Source organism: Alligator mississippiensis, chromosome 4 (assembly GCF_030867095.1).
Source record: "Alligator mississippiensis isolate rAllMis1 chromosome 4, rAllMis1, whole genome shotgun sequence".
NCBI lineage: Eukaryota > Metazoa > Chordata > Crocodylia > Alligatoridae > Alligator > Alligator mississippiensis.
In genome coordinates this window covers 22,808,667-22,833,658 of record NC_081827.1, presented here as the reverse complement: position 1 = coordinate 22,833,658, position 24,992 = coordinate 22,808,667, and the positions used below count along the sequence as shown (strand labels likewise).

Here is a 24,992-nt window from a genome sequence, read left to right as displayed (position 1 = left end):
CTTCTTGTGGTAATTTAGGTGTGTTGGATAGTCCTTTTAGGGCCTTGTTATACCTTATACTGTGAACCATAAAATGTTGATCAGTATTAGTGCTAGCCTAAGTTTGGAGCAGTCTTACATTCAGGCCAGCAGGGGCCTGAAGGGCTAAAACATAAGAATCCTCAATTTCTGGGTTTCCTCCCTGCCTGCTACTCCCCAGGGCTCCCCCAGCTCCCCACCCCCAGGGCTTCCCCTGCCCCTGCTTACTTGTGCCTGCCTGTGCTGTCCCAGGGGAGCAGGCAGGGATGGATTAACCCAGCCAGTGCTGGTGGAGGCTGTTCTTCTGGCTGAGAGTGCCCAAAGAGCAGCAGTGGTGGAGTCCATGGCCAGGCAGGCAGGTTAATCCTTCCCTGCCTGCTCTCCAGGGACAGACAGGGTGGTAAGCCACAAGTAAGCAAGAGGGACAATGAGTGGGGATCTGGGATGCTAGGGTGGGGGTGTTAGTAGGCCCAATTTGGGCCAGCAGGGGAGGGGAGCTGGTGGGGTGTTGACACTAAGGAGTATCCTAGAGTGGCTGCGCCTTAGTATAACACCAGCTGGGTAGCACGGAGCAGAGAGAATCCTGCCTTGGAGTGGTGTCACTTTGAGCCATGTAAGGAGTGCTTAAAACTAGTTTCAGGTGTTAATGTGTGGCCAATCCAGGGGTTAAAAGCTTCAGGAACTACCCAATATTACTAAATAACAAGGCCCTTAGAGGTTTTATGTATTTAATTTTAACAGAACACATACCAAATTATAATGAGGTTTGTTCCATAGGAGATTTATATAAAAAGTTGTGTCAGACAGAAGTTAACTCTCATTGTGAAACTTTTAGCAAGATCTCATATCTTAATTTTTCTCATTCTTTTTCCTTTTCAGTCCCTTTCTGAATTGCTGTTATTCACAGAAGATTAAATATTTTATCTTTCTTTCTTGGAAGGGATGTTCAAGAATAAGGGAGGGTTTTTTTTCTGAAAACTGAAAGTGTTTGTGACCATTTTATTTTATTGTAACACTGGAAATTTCAGATCCTAAAGGAGGAGCTGAAGCTGCAGTATTTTATCTCATCAAAAATGTTAGCTATAAAAAGATGGTAAAAAAAAAGAAGTGTTAAGCTATATGATATCTAGAAGAAACAAATGAGAAAAGGCCTAGCTTTTTAAAAAGCTACATCTAATACAGCAGTCCACCTGAGAAATTATGCAAACTATTCTTGGTGTTGTCCCATTACCCAGACCCCTGCCACAATGCAGCTCGGATGTCTTCTTCCTCCTCCCTACCAGTAATGGACATGCACTCCAGTTACCTGAAGAGCTGTGCAAGTGCTACCTTCAGAGTACTTTTCAATTCTTTATACCATTGGCTATCTGCTGCTTGCCCATGGCTCAAATGACATATTCTACAAATGACTCTTCTACATTTCAGTATCCAAATATCCTTCTCCCTCCCTCCTTCTCTCCTTCAGCTTCTTTAGGTCCATTTTGCAGTCTTACTCTCACCCTTCTACAGTTCCCACAAGCTCCACTCACATTTCTTCCCCTCTCCATCCTGGCCTTCCTGCTTCTTCTGCCAGCACAAGTTCAGATCCCACATCTATCTTCCCCGCTTTTGCTTCCTCCTTTTTAATTCCGGTGACCTTTATCCAAACTCTGTCCCTCCCTGCATTTCCATGCACTGGACTTCCAACACCCATCTTTACCACCTCCAACTTCATGACTAGCCCCTTTCTTCTTCTCTTCCCTGCTCCCTCTCTTGCCCACTCCATCTTAAACAGGATCTCAGCCACCTATTGACTTTTGATATTTTCATCACTCCACATCCTCATTCTCATAGACGTGTGGATCTCTTTGATCCTGCTTCCACAGCTGTTTCAAACACTGCCTCTCAAGCCTTTCTTCAGACCAGAAGAAGATGAGGCTGGTGGGTTTCTCTTTTCTCTCTCCAGCTGCTTCCCCTGTTCTCTCTCTCTTTCTCTCTGTCTTCTTTTCTCCTGTTCTGAACAGCCCTGCAGCTGACTCAGCACTTCTTTCCTACTCCATGGGAAAGCATTTCACCCAATTCCTCCATACCTGAGTTTTCCTTTCATTTTGATTCCTGGGTCTACCCTCTCCCATCAAAATAAATAAATGAATAAAACCAAACAAAAAACCTTCCATTTTCATCATCAGTGACTTCAACTGCAGTGCTGATGATCTATCTGATTTCTTTCAATCCTTGCAGTTCTGATTATGTTTCTCTAATTGGAAATATATGGGAGCCCTCCAGTGGCCAAAATAACTGCTGAGGGCCTATTTCTTTAATTGTTTATACAAAGACTAAGCCAGGAGCAACAGCATTTGAAGTTAGTATAAGGGCTTGTCTGCACTGGAAAGTTATGTGTATAGCTTTAGGTTTTTCACCATAATCTTCTTTGCATCCATACCTACAACTCTATTTGATTTTTTTCCCTAGCATTTTATCTAGCTTAAATAAATTAATTTGCTTGAGAAAAAACAAACCTGGATTGAGACCTTTATCTTAATTTTTGTCTTAAATTAAACAAAGTATTCTGGTCCTCTCTCTGCTACCCCACACTCGACTACTTCACACCTGGACCAGGCTGCTGGTTTCCCTGTGTGCCCTCTACTGCAGGGAGGTGATCTTGACAGGATGTCATTTCCCTGTTTAAAGGCTGCTACATGGCCAGGTGCAAACCTTTGCTCACATCTCTGTAGTCAATCACAGCAACCATGCCCCAGGCTTCTGTGTGGTCCTGTCAAGAGTTTCCAGGCTTTCTAGCTTTATGCAGAGAGGTGTCCTATGCCACATGAACAGGAGTCATCAGACTGCAAAGACGTATGACCAGCTAGCAGAACAAACCAGGGAGATGGTGTACTCCCAGAATATGGCCCAAGAGTGCACAGGAGTCGCGAAGATCTGTCAGAATTACAAAAAACAGAAAAAAGTAGCAGGGAGGGAGGGGGAAAGACCCCTGTTGATGTTCTCAGTATCTGCTCTTGGTTGTCTGGTAGAATCTCCTCCTGGTCAGGTCGCTTGTGTGACTGCTAATACTTCAGTCAAAGGGTGTGTACAAGCATTACATTTCAATTGCCCTAAATGAGTTTAGGGAGATCTAAATGGCTGGTTGTTCAAACATTCACAGGGTTTAGGTCACCCTAAAAATGATGCACCCAATTTCAAGTGAGAACTAACTTTAGATTGGTACGGGTTAATCTGGTCTAGTAGGTTGCGCAGGTCCCCAGCATAGCTCCGCAGCTGGGAGAGCCCAGTTATTTTCCACAACCCTGGGGCTATGCTGTTTTTACTCACCTGAACCTGACCAAGCTATTTTTTACCCTCCTGACAAGCACAGCTCCAGACTGGGCAACGTCCTTGGACTTGCTAGCCCCCAGTTGGACACACTTGCCTGTGGCTGCCTGCACAAAAGATTGTACACAGCTTGAGTCAGGTTTAGGCAGCTCAAAATAAGTTGCCTACCCTGAGCCAGGTCTTCTGAATGCTTGTTTATCCCTAAACTGTCTAGCATCTACCAATCTAAATGTAAATGAGTAAACTCAATTTAATATTTTTGTGCAATGCAGAATACTGCTATATGGTAGCCAATTACACTGAAAGTATAAGAATCTATTTGACATAAGGAGAGCATTCTTCACTTTCACCCCTTTCAACTCCACTTAAGTTAGTGTACAAGTTAGATCCAAGAGACATGAAAAATCTCTGACCCTTAGGAAAAATTGTGAAGTCAATAACTTTGTGCTTTGGGCTACAGTGTTTTCAGCTGCAATTCAAGATAATATGCCAGAGAGTTTGCTATAGGAAAATTACTGTTCCTTAAATAAAACAGAAAAAAATAGTGTTACGTGTGAGAAATAATAAATTAAAGAAAAAAAGATGCAGAAGCCAAAGAATACTGTTCAGCTTTTGGTCACACCTGTAATTTAATACAAACAGAACCTAGTTTACTAAATATTTTGTGTCCCCAGTAAAAACTGAGGAGATGAAGAACTTTGCTACTGTACCTTTCCTCTACACATTTCTCTGTAACTAGAACATATATTATTATGATTTGCAACTTGGAATGCTCAAGGAAGTGGGTTGTGGAAAAAAGCCCAAATGTATAAATTTGTCTTGTGAGGGGGATCTCCTAGGATCAGGCCTCCACAGAGAGGAAAAGCAGTACTCTTTCTTTCTACAATGATTTCAATCTTTTTTTTTTTTTTTAAACAGTTGCTTGAATCTCTACTGCAATTCACTTTGGGCATGTCTACACATTCATCAATGCGCAGTAGTTACTGTGCATTTAGTTTAGTACTTGCTTAATGAAGTCATGAATGGTGCATGCCCTTGGCGGCTGGGGGGCATGACAGCAGCGGGACTGCAGCAGCGGGAAGTGTGGAGCTCCCGCAGATGCCACTGACACTGTCAGTGGTGGCAGGGGTGAAGGTGGCAAGCATTGACTATGGGAGGTGACCGCCCACAGGCATTGTCAGCAGCATCGGCAGTGGCCAGTGGCAATGATGAACTGCCCGCCAACACCGCTTGTGGTGTTGGCGGCGGGGTGATGAGAGATGACCACTAGCAGGTGCCGCTGACACTGTTGGCAGCGCCTTTTTGCAGGGGGTGCACCGCCATGCTCGGGGGGTGCACATACACCTGCATGCACTCCCTATGTGTCACCCCTGAATGAAGTACTAGCTAAATATGCAGTAACTACAGTTACTGTGCAGTAGTGCCAGTGCACAGTTTTTTAGTGATGCTTACTGTGCAGTAGTCAAATACTACTGCACAGTAGCATATTAGCATGGGTTTTACCTGGCACACAACTGCGCAATGTTATTAGGCTACTGTGCATTAAGTGTCTTGTGTAGATGTGCCCTTTATGAATTAAAGTGAAACCATACATTTTATAGGTGAAGCTCTGTCAGCATTCCCATCTGAAGTGCTCCTGCTTATGTAACCTCTTTACACTTTAAAGACAAAGAAAAGAAGGCCTTAGAGAGGCACAAGCTTTTGCAGGCAATTAAACAGGCTGTCGCCTATGAAAGCTTATGCCTCTCTGAATTAGTTACTGCAGTGGTCACCAACCAGTGGATCTCGATTCACCGGTAGATCTCGGAGCTTCTTGGAGTTGATCTGAAGCTGGGGTAGGGGGCTAAGCCGGGGTAGGGGGCGTGCATGCATGCACGTGCCTCAGCCCATCACATCAGTCTGTGGGGGAGGGAAGGTGTGGGAGTTAGATCGAGGCCCGCACGGTGAGGCACAGTGCTGCAGAGACAGGAGCAGGGATAAGTTTGAGGAGGGCCCTGGCCGGGTGCGATTTACCTGGTGGGGAGGCACACCCCCAAATAATTTTACCTGCTGGGGGGAAGGGGTGGCGACAGCGCATGGTAGATCTTGGGTTGCTTTTCAATACCAAAGGTGATCCCCTACTTTAAAAGGTTGGGGACCACTGAGTTAGTGTCTAAGGTGACATCCTGCACTGCCTTCTGCCTGACTTCAGACTAACACATATAACTACCTTTTTTTTGGTCATAAATTAAAAATAGGTAACATGTCTGGTCAGTGCAGAAATGTTCCCAGTAATAACTACCATATGGTCTAGTGTTCTTTTAAACAGAGAGAGCTTTTAATTTTTTTTCCATGTCCTGGTTTTTAACAGGATGATACACATCCAAAATTTGGTTCTGACATTAAACCTAAATATAAATCTAAATATTTTTCTTTCTGACTTCCATCATATTACTCTTACTTATCCACTTTATATAATAATTAATCTGTAGTGTTTTAGTAGTGTTAGAGTGGTGCTGTAGCTGAGACTACCCAGGGAATACAGGAGAAGCCAGGTGTAACATCTCCCCCAAGTATACAGTTGGTGCAATAATAAATACTACCACAAAAATTGCTTCTTGGTATTTTACACATTTTAAATCCCTTATGCTTCTCAATCACTGCTTAATCAAGCTGCCCACATACAGCTCTCTAAGCAAATCCTCCCGTTTTTGTTGCTCTTCTCTGAAATCCTGGTAATGACTGTCCAGAATTGTAGGCAATGAATCAGGTCCTGGTCTGAGCTGAGGGATGTTCCTCTCACAGCTCAGTGGAGGACACAAAAGAGAGGATTTAAACTACAGATTCCTTTGCTAGAGGGACCCTCTGGGTGTTGATCTACTCACTGGTGTAAATTAAAGCTGTGCTAATTTACACTGACTGGAGAAAGCCTGAGGGAAGGCTTGAGCAGCTGGGGATTTATGGAGCATAGCAAGCCTTGCTATAGGCAGTTACATACACTTAAGGACCCTCTGTGCTGCAGAACCGAGTTGGACATGTTTGGAGACTGGGATCCGAGGCCAGGGATCTGACATCTAGCTGGTCTCCTCACAGACTACTCTCAACTACAGCCTTGAGGCTGACAGAGGTTGCTGCTGTGGACCAGCTTTGTAGCTCCAGAACTGCAATGTGGGTATAAAGACTGACTTCACCTGTCCTCACACCAACCCTTCCTGAACTGCCCCAAATACTGAAAGCCCAGCCTGAAAGATCTGATCCTCAAAAGAAGATATACTAGATTGTGTCTGATCACAGCTCCCACTCCTTCTGTTTCACATGGAGACATGTCTACTTTTGTAAAAAAACAGCAACCCCAAAACCCCCCAGCAATTTCTCTGGGGTTAGAAATTCCATTTCAAGTCTCAAAAGCAAATTTTATTTCTGTTGCAAATGAATACGAACAGCAGATTCTCTCACAGTCTTTCTTTCTTGCGTTTCCTCCTTCTTGGCATTTGGCACACACTGTCTGTTTCCAACATGTTTCCCTTCACACACAGATTTATTCCAAAAGGAAGTGTTGCATTTTTATCCACGTATGTAACTGGTCAATATACAGTAGTACTAATGACAGTACATGCTAATAAGGAGCTATTTCATAACTGCACAAGTTATTATTAGTTCTGTTCAAGTGACACCGCTCAAGATAGAGAAAAAACACTATTAAAATGAGTAGGCACGAAACACCAATTACTAAATAATCAATATTGATACATCAGGCCAAATTATGATGAGAGGACAGACACTATCTATCATCCCATCTTCACATTTCAGACATGTTAAAATTGCATAGCAGAAATTAATTGCACAGGTCAACCTTCATGTTCCAGTAGTGCAACTAAAAAGAAAAGAGTTCTATTTTTTTAAGAAGGGAGGAACAGAAATCATCATGTTTATTATAGTTTAAGTCCTCTTCTACTCCATGCTCTATTAAAGGAAAATGCACTAAACTGAAAAAAACAAAGCATGAATATGGTTCAGTATCTTAAAGTTTGTTAATGAAAATGCAAAAGAGAGATACTTACTAATGCCAATATGCCAATTGAGATGGATTCAATATTATCTTTTGGAAGTTTTTGACATTTTCATTTGCAAAGTCTCCACCCACTTGCTTGTTAGAAAGCAAAAACCAACACATGAAAATACTAACAGTCTTTATATTACATTAATATATTAGAATATTTTACAAGGAGTTTGACAAGAGATTTGATTCAGGTCTTGCCTCCACCTATATCAGCCAAGAGTAATACTGACTAAGGCAACATGATTTCATAGAATCATATGAAATTAGATTTGGAAGGGGCCTCAGGAGGTCATCTAGTCCAACCCCTGCTAAAAGCAGGTGTATCCCTAACTAGATCATTCCAGCCAAGGCTTTGTTCAGACGAGCCTTAAAAACCTCCAAGGATGGAGATTCTCTGGTAACCTGTTCCAGTGCTTCACCATCCTCCTACTGAGAGAGTTTTTCCTAATATCCAACCTAAACCTCCCTTGCTGCAGATTGAGAGCATTGCTCCTTGTTTTGTCATCTATCACCACTGGGAACTGTCTAACTCAATCCTTTTTGGAGCCACGTTTCAGAGAGTTAACGGCTGCTATCAAATCCCTTCCCAGTCTTCTCTTATTCTGACTAAAGCCCATTTCCCTCAGCCTCTCCTCAGAAGTCAAGTGCCCCAGCCCCCTCACTATTTTCGTTGCCTCTGCTAGACTCTCTCCAACCTGTCTACATACTTTCTGTAGTGGGGGGCCAAAAACTGGACATAGTACACCAAATGTGACCTCATCAGTGCAGAATAGAGCAGAATAATTACCATCCTCAATCTGCTAGCAATGCTCCTACTAATGCAGCCCAATATACTGTCAGCCTTCTTGGCAACAAGGGCACGCTGCTGACTCATATCCAGCTAATTGTCCATTGTAACCCCCAGGTCCTTTTCTGCAGAGCTGCTACATAGCCAGTCAGTCCCCAGGCTGTAGCAGTCCATGGGATTCTTCCATCGTGAGTGCAAGACTCTGCATTTGTCTTTGTTGAACCTCATGAGATTTCTTTTTGTTCAATCCTCCAATTTGTCTAGGTCACTGAATCCTAGCCCTACCCCTCCAGTGTACCTGCTACACCCTGCAGCTTGGAGTCATCTACAAACTTGCTGAGGGTGGCCTCAATCTCATCTTCCAGATAGTTTCATACATTTCATAGACATTAGGGCTGGAAGGGACCTCGGAAGATCATCGGGTCCAGCCCCCCGCCCAAAGGGCAGGACGTCAGCTGGGGTCATAGGATCCCAGCAAGATAAGCATCCAGTTTCATCTTGAAGGTGTTCAATGAAGGCGCTTGAACAACCTCCGGTGGCAGGCTGTTCCAGACCTTGGGGGCTCGGACAGTAAAGAAATTCTTCCTTATGTCCAGCCTGAAACAATCTTGTAGTAGTTTGTGACCATTCGTCCTCGTCATCCCTTGGGGCGCTCTGGTGAACAAACGTTCCCCTAGATACTGGTGGTCACCCCTGATAAACTTATAGGTGGCCATCAGATCACCCCTGAGCCTGCGCTTTTCCAGGCTAAAGAGCCCCAGGGCTCTCAGCCTGTCATCGTAGGGTCTGCTTCCCTGACCTCTGATCATGCGCGTGGCTCTTCTCTGGACTCTCTCAAGCTTCTCCACATCCTTTTTGAATTGTGGAGCCCAAAACTGGATGCAGTACTCCAGCTGCGGCCTCACTAAGGCCGAGTACAGGGGGAGAATGACGTCCCGGGATTTGCTTGAGAAGCATCTATGGATGCAAGCCAGCGTTTTGGTCGCTTTACTAGCCGCAGCATCGCATTGCAGGCTCATGTTCATCTTGTGGTCAATGATGACCCCCAAGTCTCTTTCTTCCATAGTGCTAACCAACATAGCACTGCCGAGCCTATAAGGATGCTACGGGTTTTTTTTCCCAAGGTGGAGAACCTTGCATTTATCGGCGTTGAACACCATCAGATTCTCATCCGCCCACTTGCTGAGCCTGTCCAGGTCAGCCTGGATCATACGCCTGTCTTCTGGTGTGGATGCTTTGCCCCAAAGTTTGGTGTCATCAGCGAACTTGTCCAGTCCGCTTCTGACTCCAGTGTCCACATCATTAATGAAGACGTTGAACAGTATGGGTCCAAGGACAGAGCCTTGGGGGACCCCACTGGTCACAGGACACCACGATGAGTGACTTCCATCAATTACTACCCTCTGGGTCCGACCCCGGAGCCAATTTTCCAGCCAGTGGATCGTGGGGGACCCAAGGCGACAATTGGCCAGTTTCTCCAAGAAACGATCATGGGACACCAGATCGAAGGCTTTTTTGAAGTCAAGATATATGACATCAATCTCTTCTCCCTTGTCCAGGTGATAGGTCACCTGGTCATAGAAGGAAATGAGATTGGTCAAGCAAGACCTACCCGCAACAAACCCGTGCTGGCTATCCCTTAAGATATTGGCGTCGGCCAGTCCATTAAGGATGGCCTCCTTAATAAACTTTTCTAAGATCTTCCCCGGGATAGAAGTCAGGCTGATGGGCCTATAGTTAGCCGGATCCACTTTCCTCCCTTTCTTGAAGATAGGTACCACGTTGGCCTTCTTCCAGTCTTCGGGCACTACACCAGAGCGCCAAGAGTTTTCAAAGATCCGCGCTAGAGGCTGGGCTATGATGCTCGCCAGCTCCTTGAGTACCCTGGGGTGAAGATTGTCAGGGCCGGCTGACTTGAAGGTATCCAGCTTCTCAAGATGTTCCTTCACAAAGTCAGCATTAATGGAGGGCAGGGGATCACCCTCACCCGGACTTCCCGGCCCTGTAGCAGGCACAGGCGTCCCATGGGGCTGATGAAAGACCGACGCAAAGTACCTATTTAATAGGTTGGCTTTTTCCTGGGCGTCAGTTGTCAGTTGCCCCATCTGGTTCAGCAGGGGTCCAACGTTGCCCCTGCTTTTCCTCCGGCTCCCCACATATCTGAAAAAGGACTTTTTATTGTCCTTGATGCTCAAAGCTAGCTGGAGTTCAGTTGCAGCCTTGGCTTTCCCGGTCTGCTCCCCTCTCCCTGTGGTCACAGTCCCTTAGGGCCTCACTGACAAGCCTCCTGAGCTTGTCAAAGTCGGCTTTCCTGAAGTCAAGGACTTGCGTGTTGCTGACTGACTTGCCAGCTTTTCGGCGGATGGTGAAGGTGATCAGCTCGTGGTCGCTGTCACCCAGCTTCCCATCGATCACTAGGTTGCCGACTAGGTCCTCCCCAGTAGCCAGCACCAGGTCGAGCAGCGCTTTGCCTCTCGTTGGCCCATAGATTTCTTGAGTCAGGTAGAGGTCATCCACGCACGTTAATGAAGATATTGAACAAAACCAGCCCCAGTATTGCCCCCTGGGGCACTCCACTTGATATACTGACTGCCAGCTAGACATTGAGCCATAATTACCACCCATTGAGCCTGACAATCCAGCCAGCTTTCTAGCCACCTTACAGTCTATTCATCCAACCTGTATTTCCTTGGGGGAGGAGGGAGCTGAGAGCAGGGGATATAGCCACCTCTGCAGTACCAATTGCTGCTCCTGAATTTCTCTTTATAAAATCATAGATTTGCCTTTGAATAAGGAGTCGAGCAGAATGGATTTTTGCCATGGGAGGCACAGTTCCTGGCTCAGTAATATATGGGGTGGGATATGAAAACAAGGCACCACAGGCAGCCCCTGGGGAGCCCGTGGCACATGATTGTTGCAGCTAGCTACAGAGCTAATAGCAGAGTAGGAGTGGCACTTGGGAGGAGGAGAGGGGAGGGGAGGGGAGGAGAAGGGCAGGGCTATAACTTGGGGAAAACCTGCCAAAACATTTGGCCACCACTGCGTTAGGTGGAGTGCATTGGACTGGGTATACCTAGATTGATCAATTCTCTGTTTCTTACCTTCCCTGGCATCCACCATCATTGACTGAGAGATGCCAGACAATACAGCTCTGAGGCTAGGGACAGACATTACACATAAACTGGTTTAGGTGATCAGAATCTGGTTTAAACCTGTAATAGAACATAAATTCAGTGGATGTAAACCAGTTTCAAAATGGCTGAAACTGATTTAAGATAAACCTGGTTGAGTGTAGTATCAGACTTAACTGATTTGGGTCAAACCGGTTTATGCAATGTCTATGTCAGGTCCCTTCCTGGTTTAAGTTAAACCAAAGTCCTCCAGCTGCTCCAGAGAGCAGAACTGGCCCCGCCCCTCTGCTCCCTAGCCAGAGCTCCAGCAGAGACTGCAGCTGCTCAAACAGGGATCCCCCCTCTCCCCCCACATCTCCCACAGCCCCCAGCGCCATGGACCCTAGGCATGTGGTATGCTAGCTAATGCTGAGATGTGTCTGTGTGTGTGTGTCTCCAGTTTCACTGGGAAAGGCAGACAGAACAGTGTCCTCTTAGGGCTTTTTGGATCTAATCAATAGGTCAGCTGGTAAAAGCTGTTTAAAAAGAGCTTGAACTAATACAAGAGGCTTTTGTTTGGCTGGCTCCCTCACCTGATAAACACTGGTGAGGGAGCCAGCAAGGGGCTGATAACACAGTGTTTATCAGCCTCCTGCTGGATCCCTTGCCTGTCAGGTTTGCAGACAGTCTGAAGACACAGGGAGAGGGAGGTTGAAAAGCTCAGTACCATCAAGAGATGTAGGCACTGCACACACACCCTTTCCCTCAGAGTGCTAGGCAAGGGGTAGGTCTGGCAACACTTCTGCCCCTTGAGCAGCAAGCAGGGAAAGGTCTGGGATAGTGCAGACAGGGTGGGGGTTTACACCCCTCCCTAATCAGAGTGTCCTGCCGGGGCCTGGCCATGCCTCCAGCAGCTCAGCATGGTAGAAGGGAAGGGAGGGCTGCTTTAGTGCCCCTGGCATCTAGCTTGAGCCACTGCAGGCATGTGCCTGAATTTCCTCAGTCCAGAGAGCATGTCTGTGCAGTTGCAAACCGGTTCAACCTAGGCAGGTTAAACTGACCTGCAAAGATTGAATCAATTCAGGCTCAGGCTTTTTGAATGTCTTTCTCTAGCCAGAATGTTCTGTTTAAAAGCTATTAATAGATCTATTATCCATAAATTTGTCTAGGCCCTTTTGGAACCTGGCAATGCTCTGTGCCTCTACCACTTCCATGGCAATGAGTTTCACAAGTTAACTACATGCTGAACAAACAAGTACTTTCTCTTGTTAGTTTTAAACTACAGGTTTTCTTTGCTCTGTGTGGGTTCTGTATGTGTGAATTCACTCTTATGCAAAGTTTTATATAAAAAATTCATTATATGCGAGGTAAATTCACTTTAATGGTTATAGAGAAGATGGAGGTGGGCTTCTCTCTGTAGATGTAAGGAAAAGGACTAGGAGCAATGGCCTCAAACTGCAGTTTGGGAAATTTAGGCTGGAGATTAGGAATTTTTTACTATGAGGGTGGTCAGTCATTGAAACAGGCTATTTAGAACAGCTGTGGACTCTTCAACCCTGGACGTTTTCAAGAGCAGGCTGGACAGACATTATGACTGAAATGGTTTAATCAAGGATGATCCTGCCTTGAGCAGGGGTCTGGACTAGACGACCTTGGGAGGTCTCTTCCAGCCCTCTTTCCTATGATTCTATACACAGCTGGGTCTAAACTGAGAAATGATTGCTAGATTACTGCTTTGGTGGTTTCATTTTGTATAGATCTTGATCTCTCCTGCAATCTCTTGTTTCATTCCTCCTTGCTTTCAAATATGGTACACCCTTGTTAAAAAGCTGGCTTTGGAATGACCCTTGTTATACCTGTGTCAATATATATCTAACCTTTTATCCCATTTACTTCCCATTTTAATTCTTCAATGTGTTTGTGTTTTGAAGTGGTATTTTATAATCTTGTATTGCTTTAATTCTTCTGTATAGCATTCCAAGCACTATAATATAAAGGGGGTGCTGTATAAATACAATTATTTGGCCAAATCTCGATTGATTTTTTTAACCCATCATTTAAAATTAAGGCACTCAGGAGGTTGCCAATTATTCATATAATATTTATTATTACAATATAATAATAAAAATGCTCACGTTCATATGGGAGAACTCACAATGCCAATTTTTAAAATCTTGATAACAGTTAAAATATATAGCTACAAATAAGATGGTAGCTGAATCAAAAAGTAAAATGACTTGTACCTCTGCTGAAGAATAATCATGCCTGGGGACTGGTAGGGCATGAAGGCATTTGGGGCTGAATCCAATTTTACTTTAAATGCCTAAATGGCACATATGTAGCTGTGTAACTCAGCACTGGGAACTTACACGCAGTTTATGATTCAGCTCTCAGTACACAAGCATGCACACAGCCATTGAGCAGGGCTGTGTTCAGGCCAGGCCAGTATATGTATGAGCTAGATGACTCCTGAAATTGCAGCCAGGCAATCCCTATAACTTGCAGGTATTAGACACTGGCAGAAGAAGAGATGGGCCCTGTATGTTGTAGCCCTATAGCTTAGGGAGTAGGAGACACAGGTCCTAAGCTCTCCTTACCAAGGGGATTTGAACCTGTATCTCCTGCTTCCTTGCACTCTCCTAACCACCATGCCACAGGCTAGGAATTACACAGACCATCTCCAGCCTTCCCCTCTAAGCTGGCCTGCTCATCATGCAAGGGAGGGAAGGAAGGGAGGAAAAGAAGAAAGCAGGGGGTAAGGCTCAGCAAGATGGACTCTGCCCTGGATAGGAGAGGGCCCTGGATTCTAGCTGGCACTTTCATCTCCCAGTGGGGCAGAAACTTCCCCATTGCTCTCTATCCATTTTGACCAATGACTGTTAAATGACAGATGTGGTAGGGCAGCCTCAACAGGAAGGCTGGAGAAGTCTAGATAATACCTAAGCTTTGCTGGGAAGTAGGAGATGTAGGTTGTAGCCCTTTCTCTCTGCATGGCATAATACATCCTGGGCACTGAGGACAGCACTGTGTTCATTGGGACTTGCTGCCGCTCTTAAAAAAAGTGTTGCCAGTAAGCATATACACAGAAAGGTACAATCACAAGAACGTTTCCATAGTGCTACAAACACAAAGATGCCAGCCATTACTTTACAACCATTTCTAGGGGGGAAAATGGTAAATTGGGATTTCATTAAAGGATTTAAGCACAAGGTCTACCTTAAAGTAAATATACAGCCCTCTTATTTCAAGTACATCCATTTATTCCAGAGTTTTGGATTAAAAGAGAAATTCTAACTAATACTTACACTACCGCCAACCAATACTCAAACAGTAGAATAAAATTAATTAAATCCTGACCCCTTCGGCACGTCTAAAAGTTCATTAATACGCCATAGTTACTGCATGTTAAGTCTAGTATTTGTATAATCAAGGACTAAATTAAAGTGCTGTAACTGGTGCTGGTACGTGCCTTTTAAGTGACCCTGCTGTGCAGCAGCCTAATTATAGTGCGCAGTAGCATATTAGCACTGCTTGTGCTGTGACATGCTACTGTGCAGTATTATCAGGCTATTGCACAGTTAGTGTCTTGTGTAGACGCACCCTTTTTAAATCAATGGGATTTTTCCGTTGACTTCAATGAAACTAAGATTTTACCCTGCACAGAGATAAGAAAGATCAAATTTTGGACTGTGTGAGTAACCGATCAAATGATAAAAAGTAGATTTCTGTGGTACAAGTAGCACAGCCACTAAAATGATTACTTTTTGCAGACTTTTCTTGCAGACATTATGGCAGGCTAGATGCATAATGGCATTGCTTTTATGGATATGGTCTCTCTTAGGGAGGCGAAAAAAGAGACTAATATTGGATACAATATGCTAGACAGAGTTGTGTGGCTAAATTAACTTAGTTGATTTATTAAGCATTCCATCACGTTCTTCTCACCCTCCCACAGCTATGAACAAGCCTTCCTATGCTTGTATTTTTTTTCTCTACAAGGCTTAAATCCTTTTTATATAAAGTCATTTCTTCTATACATAATATATTTGTAATGGATATTTTTTATGTTTTTGCGGGTTCTCAGCAATATACATTCATTTCTATAATAAATATCTATAATAACTATATCCTGGACATTGTTTGTCATTCCTAGGACTGCTCTTGTATATACCATTTCTAAAAAAGCTATTTACAGACTAAATACATTGTACCTCAAATCCTTTTATGCTTATGTTTTATAATGAAGTCTTGTAACCAATAACCTTCAATTATATAACATTTGTGATATGGAAGAAAGCTACATGGTTACCTTTCTATTTATACATACAAACATTTTTACAACATGCATTTCAGAAGGATTTTAAGTCTGTGGACCTATTGTACAGACTAGAATGTTGTGTTGACATAACAAGGAGATGGGAAAGGTCTATCAAATCAGTGATCCATGAACATAGTCTGTAAACACGTCTTGACAGATCAGGATGTTGACAATGTACTGAGGCAGGCCTTTCCGTTTGAAAGGCAAAGAGCAGAGCGCACACACATAGGCACACACACAGTTTGCCTTTTTTACCCATCCACAATACTTCATTTTTTTTTGTGTCTCATTGATCTGTGCATGTAATACCAAATTTATCATCATCTAGGAATTAATGGCTGCCATTTTTAACATCTGTTGGCCACATGGACCTTCACTCAGCTGTGAAAATGGAATTCAGATCTTTTTACTTGCAATGAACAGAGCAATGTGTGGCTCAGAAGAAAATGGCAGATATTATGGTACCATTTTGAGATTGCACAAAATTGCACTTTCAGATTTTAAGTTCTATAGGGAAGGGGTCAGGTTGCATTATTTGCTTGTACAGAATGTAGCACAATGAAGCATAACCGGAGCCTCCGGCCATTACTGTAATAGAAAAAATAATAAATCGTCAACTCCAACAAAACTGTATTGAACGGAGGAGCAGAGGCATAACATGATGCCTGAGTGCCCTGGGCAGCAGTACCATATGGGACAGTCACTGCATATGCTGCTGTCAGCGCAGCAAAGGCTGGTCAGGCAGCACAGATGCTTTTATATTTTAACTCCCCACCGGGGTTGGCACCTTGCACTTGTGTCCCACTCACTCCTGCCCCCTCCTTTGTTATAGTACTGCAGGGAAGACTATAGCCAGTGAGTCTCAGCAACATCCTACTGGGTGTATCTTTGGTTTTTGAATTGTTCACTTTGATGAGCTTGTTGTCACTTCTACAGTCAAGGAATAATATATGAGATACAGTGTGGTCACAACTTTGGCCCTTATTCAGCTGCATTCTCAGCAGTTACACAGAGCTCCCAACCAACTAATTCACAACATTTCACCTTGCTTGTCCACTCAGCCTCTGCTAGCTTGTATTAAAAAAGCTTCTCTGTACCCCTCCAGGGAAGCAAAAGCATTATGAATTAATTTAAACAAGCAAGTCATTCTCTACAATTTTGCTATAAACTAGTGAAATTACATTGTCAATGACAGACCCATGCTAAACTTATGCAACTTTAATACAAGTATCAATAGCCTAATGTAATGTAAAAAGACCTGCAAGAATAGCTCAATATACAATGAGCATTTGCAATGTTGTGGTATTACCCTTGTGTTACTGTTCACAAAAGTTACCTCTACAGATGTCAGGCTGATAAAAAAGGAGAGAGGAAGAAAAGATACATTTTCCCAATTATTTGACCTCCTTTAATGGGAACTCTTCTTTGCTACAATTTGTGTATTGATTGAACCCTTTATCAAATGTTATTTACTTTCCAGTGGGTACTTTGTGCTGATTAGGTGAGAGGATTAGTTTCCTTCCCGCTATTTATAACACTGCTAATGATTTTCTTTGGTGTGAACAACTCCTTATTTATCTTGAGATGTTTTTCTTGATAGGGACAAAATCAGGACAAGAAGTCTATTGAAATTCATTTCACACGGTACAAAAGACTGGCCCATTTCCTTAGGGTGACCATACATTTTAGTCTTACTAGATTAGTCCTGTTTTAAACACATAGGCATCTGCTGGTTTGGTCATATGATTGCTTTTCCTTTGTTTTCCGGGGGACCCTCCATCCCAACTTTTCTCGCAACCTACACAATTCCCTCACTATCCAGTGCACTCAGCTGAGGCTGGAGCTCAGATACACCTGAGCAGCCAGAAAGCAGAGTGTCTCATTTTGAAACCAAAGAAAACTGGACACCCTACATATGCTGCAAATGGATCTTCCCAGGCAGAAGTCCCTGGAAATAGTGGCCACATCTTTAACAAAGACAATGTTTTTAAGTTTGCTTACAATTTAGACTATAGCTATAGCCAGTTCCTTTTACTTCTGTTATTAAATCTTGGTATACTTCTAAGAAATGCAGTGTTTACACAAGTATTTAGTTTTTGATGCACCTTCTTACAACATACAGTTCTAGAGACTACAACTGACCTTTGATTCACAATAGTTTGACTTTAGGGATGGTTATATTCTGGAACAGGTTTGTGATCAGATGAATTAGCTTTTCTCCTTGAGGAACACTGCTTTATATACAAATACATTTGCTACTACAGAAATCATGGCCTGTCCCTATCTATTGGTCTAATGTAAACATTAATTAATCATTTTAAATAACTTTAAAAGTATTCAGACATGACATTATAGAGCCTTCCTGCCTTACTTAAAAAGTGCTTTCTCAGCCTCCAATGCACTCTGCAATTTACAGGGACATCAATATTGTATAAGGGGAAAGCATACAACCATGGTTTTCACTGAAGACTTGGCTCTGTCCTGTCAGTGTGCAAAATAAGCAATTATTTGTTTGAACTTTATCTAACTTGCTTCAGGTACTTAGTATAATGAACCAACATTTCTTTCATACAACTGCAACATATTATCCTGTCAAGCTGCATGCCTAATATGAATGCTAGTTTTAGTTTTGCTCTCAGTGTCTCTTGCAGCCAGTGTGATGTATTAAAATTACAATGAACCCATCTGCATTTAGCTTTTACATAGAAAAATATTTTCACAATTGCCATCTGGCTCTTCATTAATTTCAGATAATGGTAGCAATGACACATTTGTAATGGGATGTCCTAATGCAATTCGATTAAACTGGAAAACATAATGAAAACATACAGCAGATCTAACATTAAAAATGTACTTACCTTCATATGTTCCACTTTCTAGGAGAGCACCGCTTTTCTCCAACTCCATAAAATCTTCAACAGTGATGAAAATATAGTCCACACCAGGGACCTCCCCCTCCTTATGTGGCCTTGTGGTGCCTGATAATGAAAGACAAAAGCACATTGTCAAGCACGTTAACTGCAATTAAATACAGAAGCTAACCAAGGTGTATCGGACTGGTTTGGAATCCAGAGCCAGATGTTCTAGGTCCCAGATCACAAAGTCCTGGCTAGTGAAACTATTATTTTGCTCTGATTTTTGTGCTGTTAGAGAAGCTATCACTGAGGCCAAACACTTGAATGTAATATTAGTTTTCATTATATGTATTTATGAATATCACATCTGCTGTGGCTTTAAATAAAAAAGTAACAGTTATTTAGTTTTAATATTTACAGTGTCAAAGTCTGCTTCTGCTAAATACAATTTTTATTTATTGTAGTTTCTGTGAACAGGATACATTTTAACAATATATATTTACTACATGAAGCAACAAATCTGTAACTTAAGATCTTAAGGTGCTTCTGTTTAAAATTCTTATTTTGATCCCACTCTACCATCAACATTCAAAATGAAAACTCTGTTATCGTTAGGTGGCAAATTTAAGGAGGTTGGGATGCTCCTGGGGCTTATACCTGAATCTCTTTCAATATGTTTTCATTGCTCTTAGGGGAGGGGGAAGTGCCAAAGAGAAATCCCACATCTAGAAAATGGACAGACAGGATTACTCATAACTAGGCTGGATTGATGGTATATTTTTTAAGGTTACTCAATATGGATACATTTTACCCCAAGATTTTCTATGCACAAAGATACAGGAAATGTAGAAAAGAAGAATGTCCATCTCTGCTGCCCCTGAGCTCCACAGAAGAATGCTAATCATAATTCAAAAGTAAAATTTGTCATGAAGAAAGAAAGAACTGTTTTTTATTAAGTGACCAAACAGTAAAGCCCCTATCTGACCATGAGCTCTTGTGTTGGGAGACACCTGTGTATAAGATCATCCTGAGTCTTCACAGGTTCAGGAAACGCACAGGTTTGACTAGGAAGAGTCAGGGCTCAAAATACGACCTTATCACATGTTCATTTGCAACAGTTGCAAATTACTGGACTGTTGTGATCTATTAAAGTTAGTACCAGTTAGGGCAATTTGCAGGTTCACTTGCAACAGTTACAAGTCATTGGAATGTAGTGATCATTTAAAGTTAGTATGTATTAAGAGAGAACTCTCGCCTGAAAGGGAACAACTTTGCAAAGCCACAAGTGCATGTAACACATGCTAGACTGTTTGAATGTACTTCTGCTTGTTTTAATTGCACTTAGTGTTACTTTAAACACGTGACACCACCCATAGATACACAGTGACAGAAACAAACCTGTGCACGGTGTTCTATGGAGTTTATTAACTCTAAAGGCTATTGAAACTAGTAGCACTTCCTCTGATCTGAGAGAAAGGGTAATGACCAGGGATCTGAGTTTTCTGGTTCTGATGGAAAAAAAGAAAAAACCATTGAATTTCCCCTTTGCTGGAGGAAACCACACATTTCTTATTTTGCCAGAGAAACCTGTGGATTTTGCTGTTTTGCAAACAGGTTTCTGCAGTCCGGCAGAGTTCCAGTCTGCAAAGGCTGGGAGGGAGTGGGAGGAAGGCGATCAAGCAGAAGGTGCCATGTGCATGTATGTGCTCACATGGGCACATGGCTGCCAGGCAGCCTGGAGAGCAGCTTCCACAGCTAAATTGAGGGGGGAGGAAGGGAACAGAGGGAGGGAGTTGGGCAGGGCTGGGGCTGGGTTTGCTGCCCACCCAGGTGGTGCGTGGGGCTTGGGGCCTAAGGCCACAATGTGTGGCTTCAGGGCCCCAGCAGGGGGCAGGATGGGGCTACAGGTGGCTTCTCCAGGGGGTGGGGGAGTCCGGCCAGCCCCTTGCTGTGGTGCACACTCCCAGAGGGTAGGGGTCAACTGTGCCCTCCAGATCTGCGCATGGAACTGGGATGGGGCAGGCTGCCTGCTACAGGCTTGGGCTCCTGCCCTGCTGCCATCCCCTGGGGCCTCTGCAGCCCAGAGGGTTCAATCCAACACTTCAGGGCACAGCAGGGCCATGCAGAAAAGCTGCTTGCTGCCAGTTGTGATGCTTAGGGGGTTCATGGGGGTGCATGTGCACCCCCTGAGAGCACTGGTGCACCCCCTGACTGGCAACATTCGCCACTTAGGCGATGGCGGGGGGACAGGCAGGAGCAGCGGTGCCCCCCCTGCAAGCACCACCTGATCCCTGCAGCTGCTCCCAGAAGCAGCCTCAGCCACTCCTGGAAGTGGGACTGCAGTGTCGCAATCGGGTGTTGCGTGATTGGCCACAGGGGAACCCCCTCCCCAGTCAGCGGGACTGGTCGCAGGTGGGGGGCATATGCTCCCCTTAACTAAGGTGGCACCAATCACCCATGTTTGCCACTTTGAGCCCTGTGCTTGCCTGGTGACGGGTCCCCTGTGCATGCGGTGGCAGTGAGGGGACCCATCATCACCACCCTTGCTGATGATGTGCACACAGGGGGATGCATCACCATGGCAGCATGGAGTTTGCAGTGGCAAGCATCCTGCATGGCCCCACAGTTCTCTGCAGAACTGGGTCACACCCACTGGGCTGCAGAGGCCCCAGGGGAGGGCAGCAGGGCAGAAGCCTGCAGCAGGCAGCCCACTCTGTCCCCACCCCATACACACATCTTGGGGGCACAAGTCCCCCCTCTCACCTGGGAATGCACATAGTGGTGGGGAGCTGCCCCCACCCCCAAACCTGCAGTAGGAAGACAGCAGGCAGGGAGCCAGGCTCTGCTCCACTGCAGCAGCAGCCACTTCCTGCTGGGGCCAAGAGCCTGTGGAACTTGGTCCCTGGCCCCATAGCCCTTGCAGCTAGGGGCCCCCTCTGGCAAGGCTGGGAGGACAGGTAGCTGTGAGGGGAAGTGAGGGGCATGAGCAGGGCCAAGGTGCTGCGGGTGGGGATGTGAGGGGCACCAGTAGGACTGGGCGGGAGGATGTGGGGAGGAGTGGAGTGCCTTTCATTTTAATCACAGATTTTTGGGGTTTTATCAGAGAAGTTGAAATTTTTTAATCAGAGAATTCAGTTTTTTATCAGGGAAAATGAGGATCCCTGGTAATGATACTACTTTGAGTATATACACTTTAGCCAATAAGGTTGCCTTTTATCTAGTCTTTTTCTTGGAATAAGTAGGGTAACGATGATGATATATCTACAAAGATTAAGTTTGTTGTTTCTTAACAACAGCTTGTTGTTTCTGGAACCAACTTCCAAGCGAAGTGGTGCTGGCTCCTACCCTGGGGGTCTTTAAGAGGAGGTTAGATGAACTCCTTGCTGGGGTCGTTTGATCCCAGTACTTTTTCCTGCCATGGCAGGGGGTCAGACTTGATGATCTGCTCAGGTCCCTTCTGACCCTACCAATTATGAAACTATTAAATAAAAATATTCTTGGCGGGCATGAAAGAAGACTGAATTGAGATAAAAATACATCAGAAGTTATAAAAAACCCAAACATATTCATAGAGTGCTATTTTTACAACCCCCCCCACAAAATAAACAGAGTTCAGCAATACAGAATTTCTGTCTTCCTTCCTTCCATCCTTCCTGTTAAAATAAAAAAATCCTTAAACATTTAAAAGTCAATAAGGTGTGAATAGAACATCAGGAAACATTCAGTGATGGTTCCAAAACAAGCCTAACTTCTTCAGTCCCAACACAACCACTGTCCGTGGTGAATGTTCCATGTCTACTGTTCTCTCTTAGGTCACACATTTCTATTATTCCCAAGAAAAATCTATGCACTTCCTAATAGACTGTGAACCTATTTTCTAAACTGGAGGCCAGAGAGCAAAGCCCTCGATTCCTTCTGTGTATGAACCAAATACTGTAATCTCTTTCCAATTACCCTCCACAAAGCATGGCTTTTATCTTCTACTCCACTCGTTAATATTTACCACTTTTTCATCTGAGACAGTACAGGCGTGTCCACACATGCAAGCACGTGTACTTGCAGCAGCTCAAATAGAAGCGGTGCAAATTTGAGCTGGGGCTTTTTGCTTCAGCACACGTGCTCAGACATGCACTTTGTTGTGGAGCAAATTGTGCCACTTGGGGCAAAATAACCCTGCCTGGCTCCTCCCGGATCTTTAGCCATGGGGAGCTAGAGCCCAGGGCCAGCACCTGTGCTGTTCCCAGCAGTATAAAAAGCTGCCCTGGCAAGTAGCTCAGGGCTACTAGCTCTCAGGAGCTTCTGGGGCTCAGCCAACTGGTACCTGGGGACACCACCTCTTGTGCCAGCTGAACTGCTGCAGCAGGCCTGAGAGTTCCCTGAACTCTCTACCCACTGCAGCAGTCTGGCTGTGAGGGCTGCTACCTGGCTGTGACGTGATGTGTACCTGCCAGACTCGGATGGGGACTGCAGAGCCAGTAGAGGCATCTGCCCCTCTGGGCCAGCTGCCAGTGGACTGTGGTTGCAGGATTGGCCTTTGTGTGGCACTACTGCCATTGGTGCCCCCTGCCCAGCCATCTGGGTGGCAATCACCCAGAAGATGTTCTGGGTGTGGTGGCCTGCTTTGAATTGTCAAAGCATGTCCTCCTAGCCCCATTCGTCCAAGAGGTCAGCCAAAGCCAGCTGGGTCCAAGATGTCAGCTCTGAGCGCGCAGGGTCCTGCCACTGGCCTCCCTAGCAGGAATTCTGGTGTTCCCTATTGGAAAACTAAAAAATCCCTGATTAAAAAAAACCCCAAAGTCACAACAGGGAGTTCAACCCTCAAACAAGGGGTACAGGTCCCCAAGAGGGGATTCAGCCCCACAGCAGGGGACTCAGCCCCCACACAAGGGGTATGGCCCCCCAATGGGGGAAAAATGGCCCCCACAGGGGCTACCACCCCACTTCCAAGGCCCACATGCCCCATCCTAGTCCCCCAAGGCCCCACTTAGCCCCATCCCCCACCAGATTCTGCAGCCCCCCCAATGGCTGCATCACCCAACCCCACCCCCGCTGCCTGCGCCCAGACCCCCTGATGACTGCCCCACCCAGCCTCACCCCCTCAACTGGGATGGGGGAGACCTGGGGGGATGAGGCCAGCCAGAGCAGGGGTCTGGGGCCTCAGGGGGGCTTGCAAGGGGAGGGGCCAGCCCTGGCAAGGGGAGGGGGGAGGGGGAACTGGCAGGGGGAGGGGCCAGCCCCGGAAGGGCTCAAGGGGGCTGGCAGGAGGAGGGGCCAGACCCAGCAGAGCTCAGGGGGAGAGGGGACTGGTGGGGGGGAGGGGCCAGCCCTGGCAGGGCTTAGGGGGGCTGGCGGCGGGGGGTCGGCTGCATCAGTGGCTGCGGGCCTGGGAAGGGCTGGTGGGAGGAGGGGTGCTGGAGGAGTGGGTGGGGCTGGTGGAAGTGTCCCCCACATTCCCCCCTCCTCCAGCCCCCCTGACCCCTTACTCACTGGCACTGGGGCCCTGGTGCTGAAACACCTGGCCTAACCAGTCGCATGTTTCAGCACCAGCATGAGGGGCAACCATAGAGACGCTCTGGCAGCCGGAGCATCTCTATGGAGGGCCCAGCCTCTGGTTGCCGTGCCCTGCCCCACTTGTTTATACTTCACTTTTTTTAGATCCCTGGATATCCAAGGGTCAAATTTTCTCAGTGCGGGGAACATTTTTTTGTTCCCGCACATGCCTGTTGCCTTGCCTAAAAGGGGTTTGTGGTGGGGCAAGGGGCAATGTGCACTCATGTGGACACGCCCTACTAGTCTAACTCCACGATAACATTTTTACAGAAATTCTGTGGCTAGAGGTACTGTCTTTTAAATAGGACATAAGACTGAGTGCCTACATTCCTGTGGCCATTAAAAAAAAAGCTCAAAGCATTTTCCATCAGATTAATACAATGCTTAGGATAAATTCGAGCCGAGGTGTGGAGGCAGGGCACATTTTAATTAGAGTCATTCCCAGAGAGCTGCTCTAATTAAAACACTGCAGTGTCACATGTATAAGTCTCTGCACATTTAAAAATGGCTGCAGGACTCTTTAACTGAAGCTCATTTGATGAGATTTAGTTAAAGCACCTCAGCAACCATTTTTATACCGGTGGGGGCTTATACACATGACACTGCAGTGATGCTACAGCGATTAATCGAGTCTGCTCCAGTGTGTTCTACTAAGAAGGCATCAGAGTACATGTATAGACACCCTCGGAGGTCAGCGTCTGGCATCCCTCAGGACTGGGGCACAGGTTTATTTACATATATTCTGCACATCATGAAATAGGCCTAGTTCTCTTCTTGTGTTATTATTACACTAAAGTAACAACACTAATCTCAATGGATTTTCTCTTTTCTTTTTCTGGCATAAGGGAATAATCAAGGCCTACGAACAAACCCTTGAGTATCCATGGATTAAAAAGCCATATCTTATACTTTATTCTAATTGCCTTGTTAATATTATAACATGGGGGGGGGCAACATTTTAAGCAGTCTGTTCATATTAACTTCTTGCTCATTTTTTTTGTAAACA

General features: G+C 45.1%; 1 protein-coding gene across 1 annotated transcript in view; it reads right to left on the bottom strand.

The window, feature by feature from the left end:
* MAGI2 (membrane associated guanylate kinase, WW and PDZ domain containing 2) overlaps positions 1-24,992 on the bottom strand; it is a 1,249,850-nt gene that overhangs the window by 490,304 nt on the left and 734,554 nt on the right. Inside the window, exon 3 of the mRNA XM_019487511.2 lies at positions 18,440-18,559. Within this exon, the coding sequence (XP_019343056.1) occupies positions 18,440-18,559 (120 nt within the window). The remainder of the gene's footprint in view (positions 1-18,439; positions 18,560-24,992) is intronic.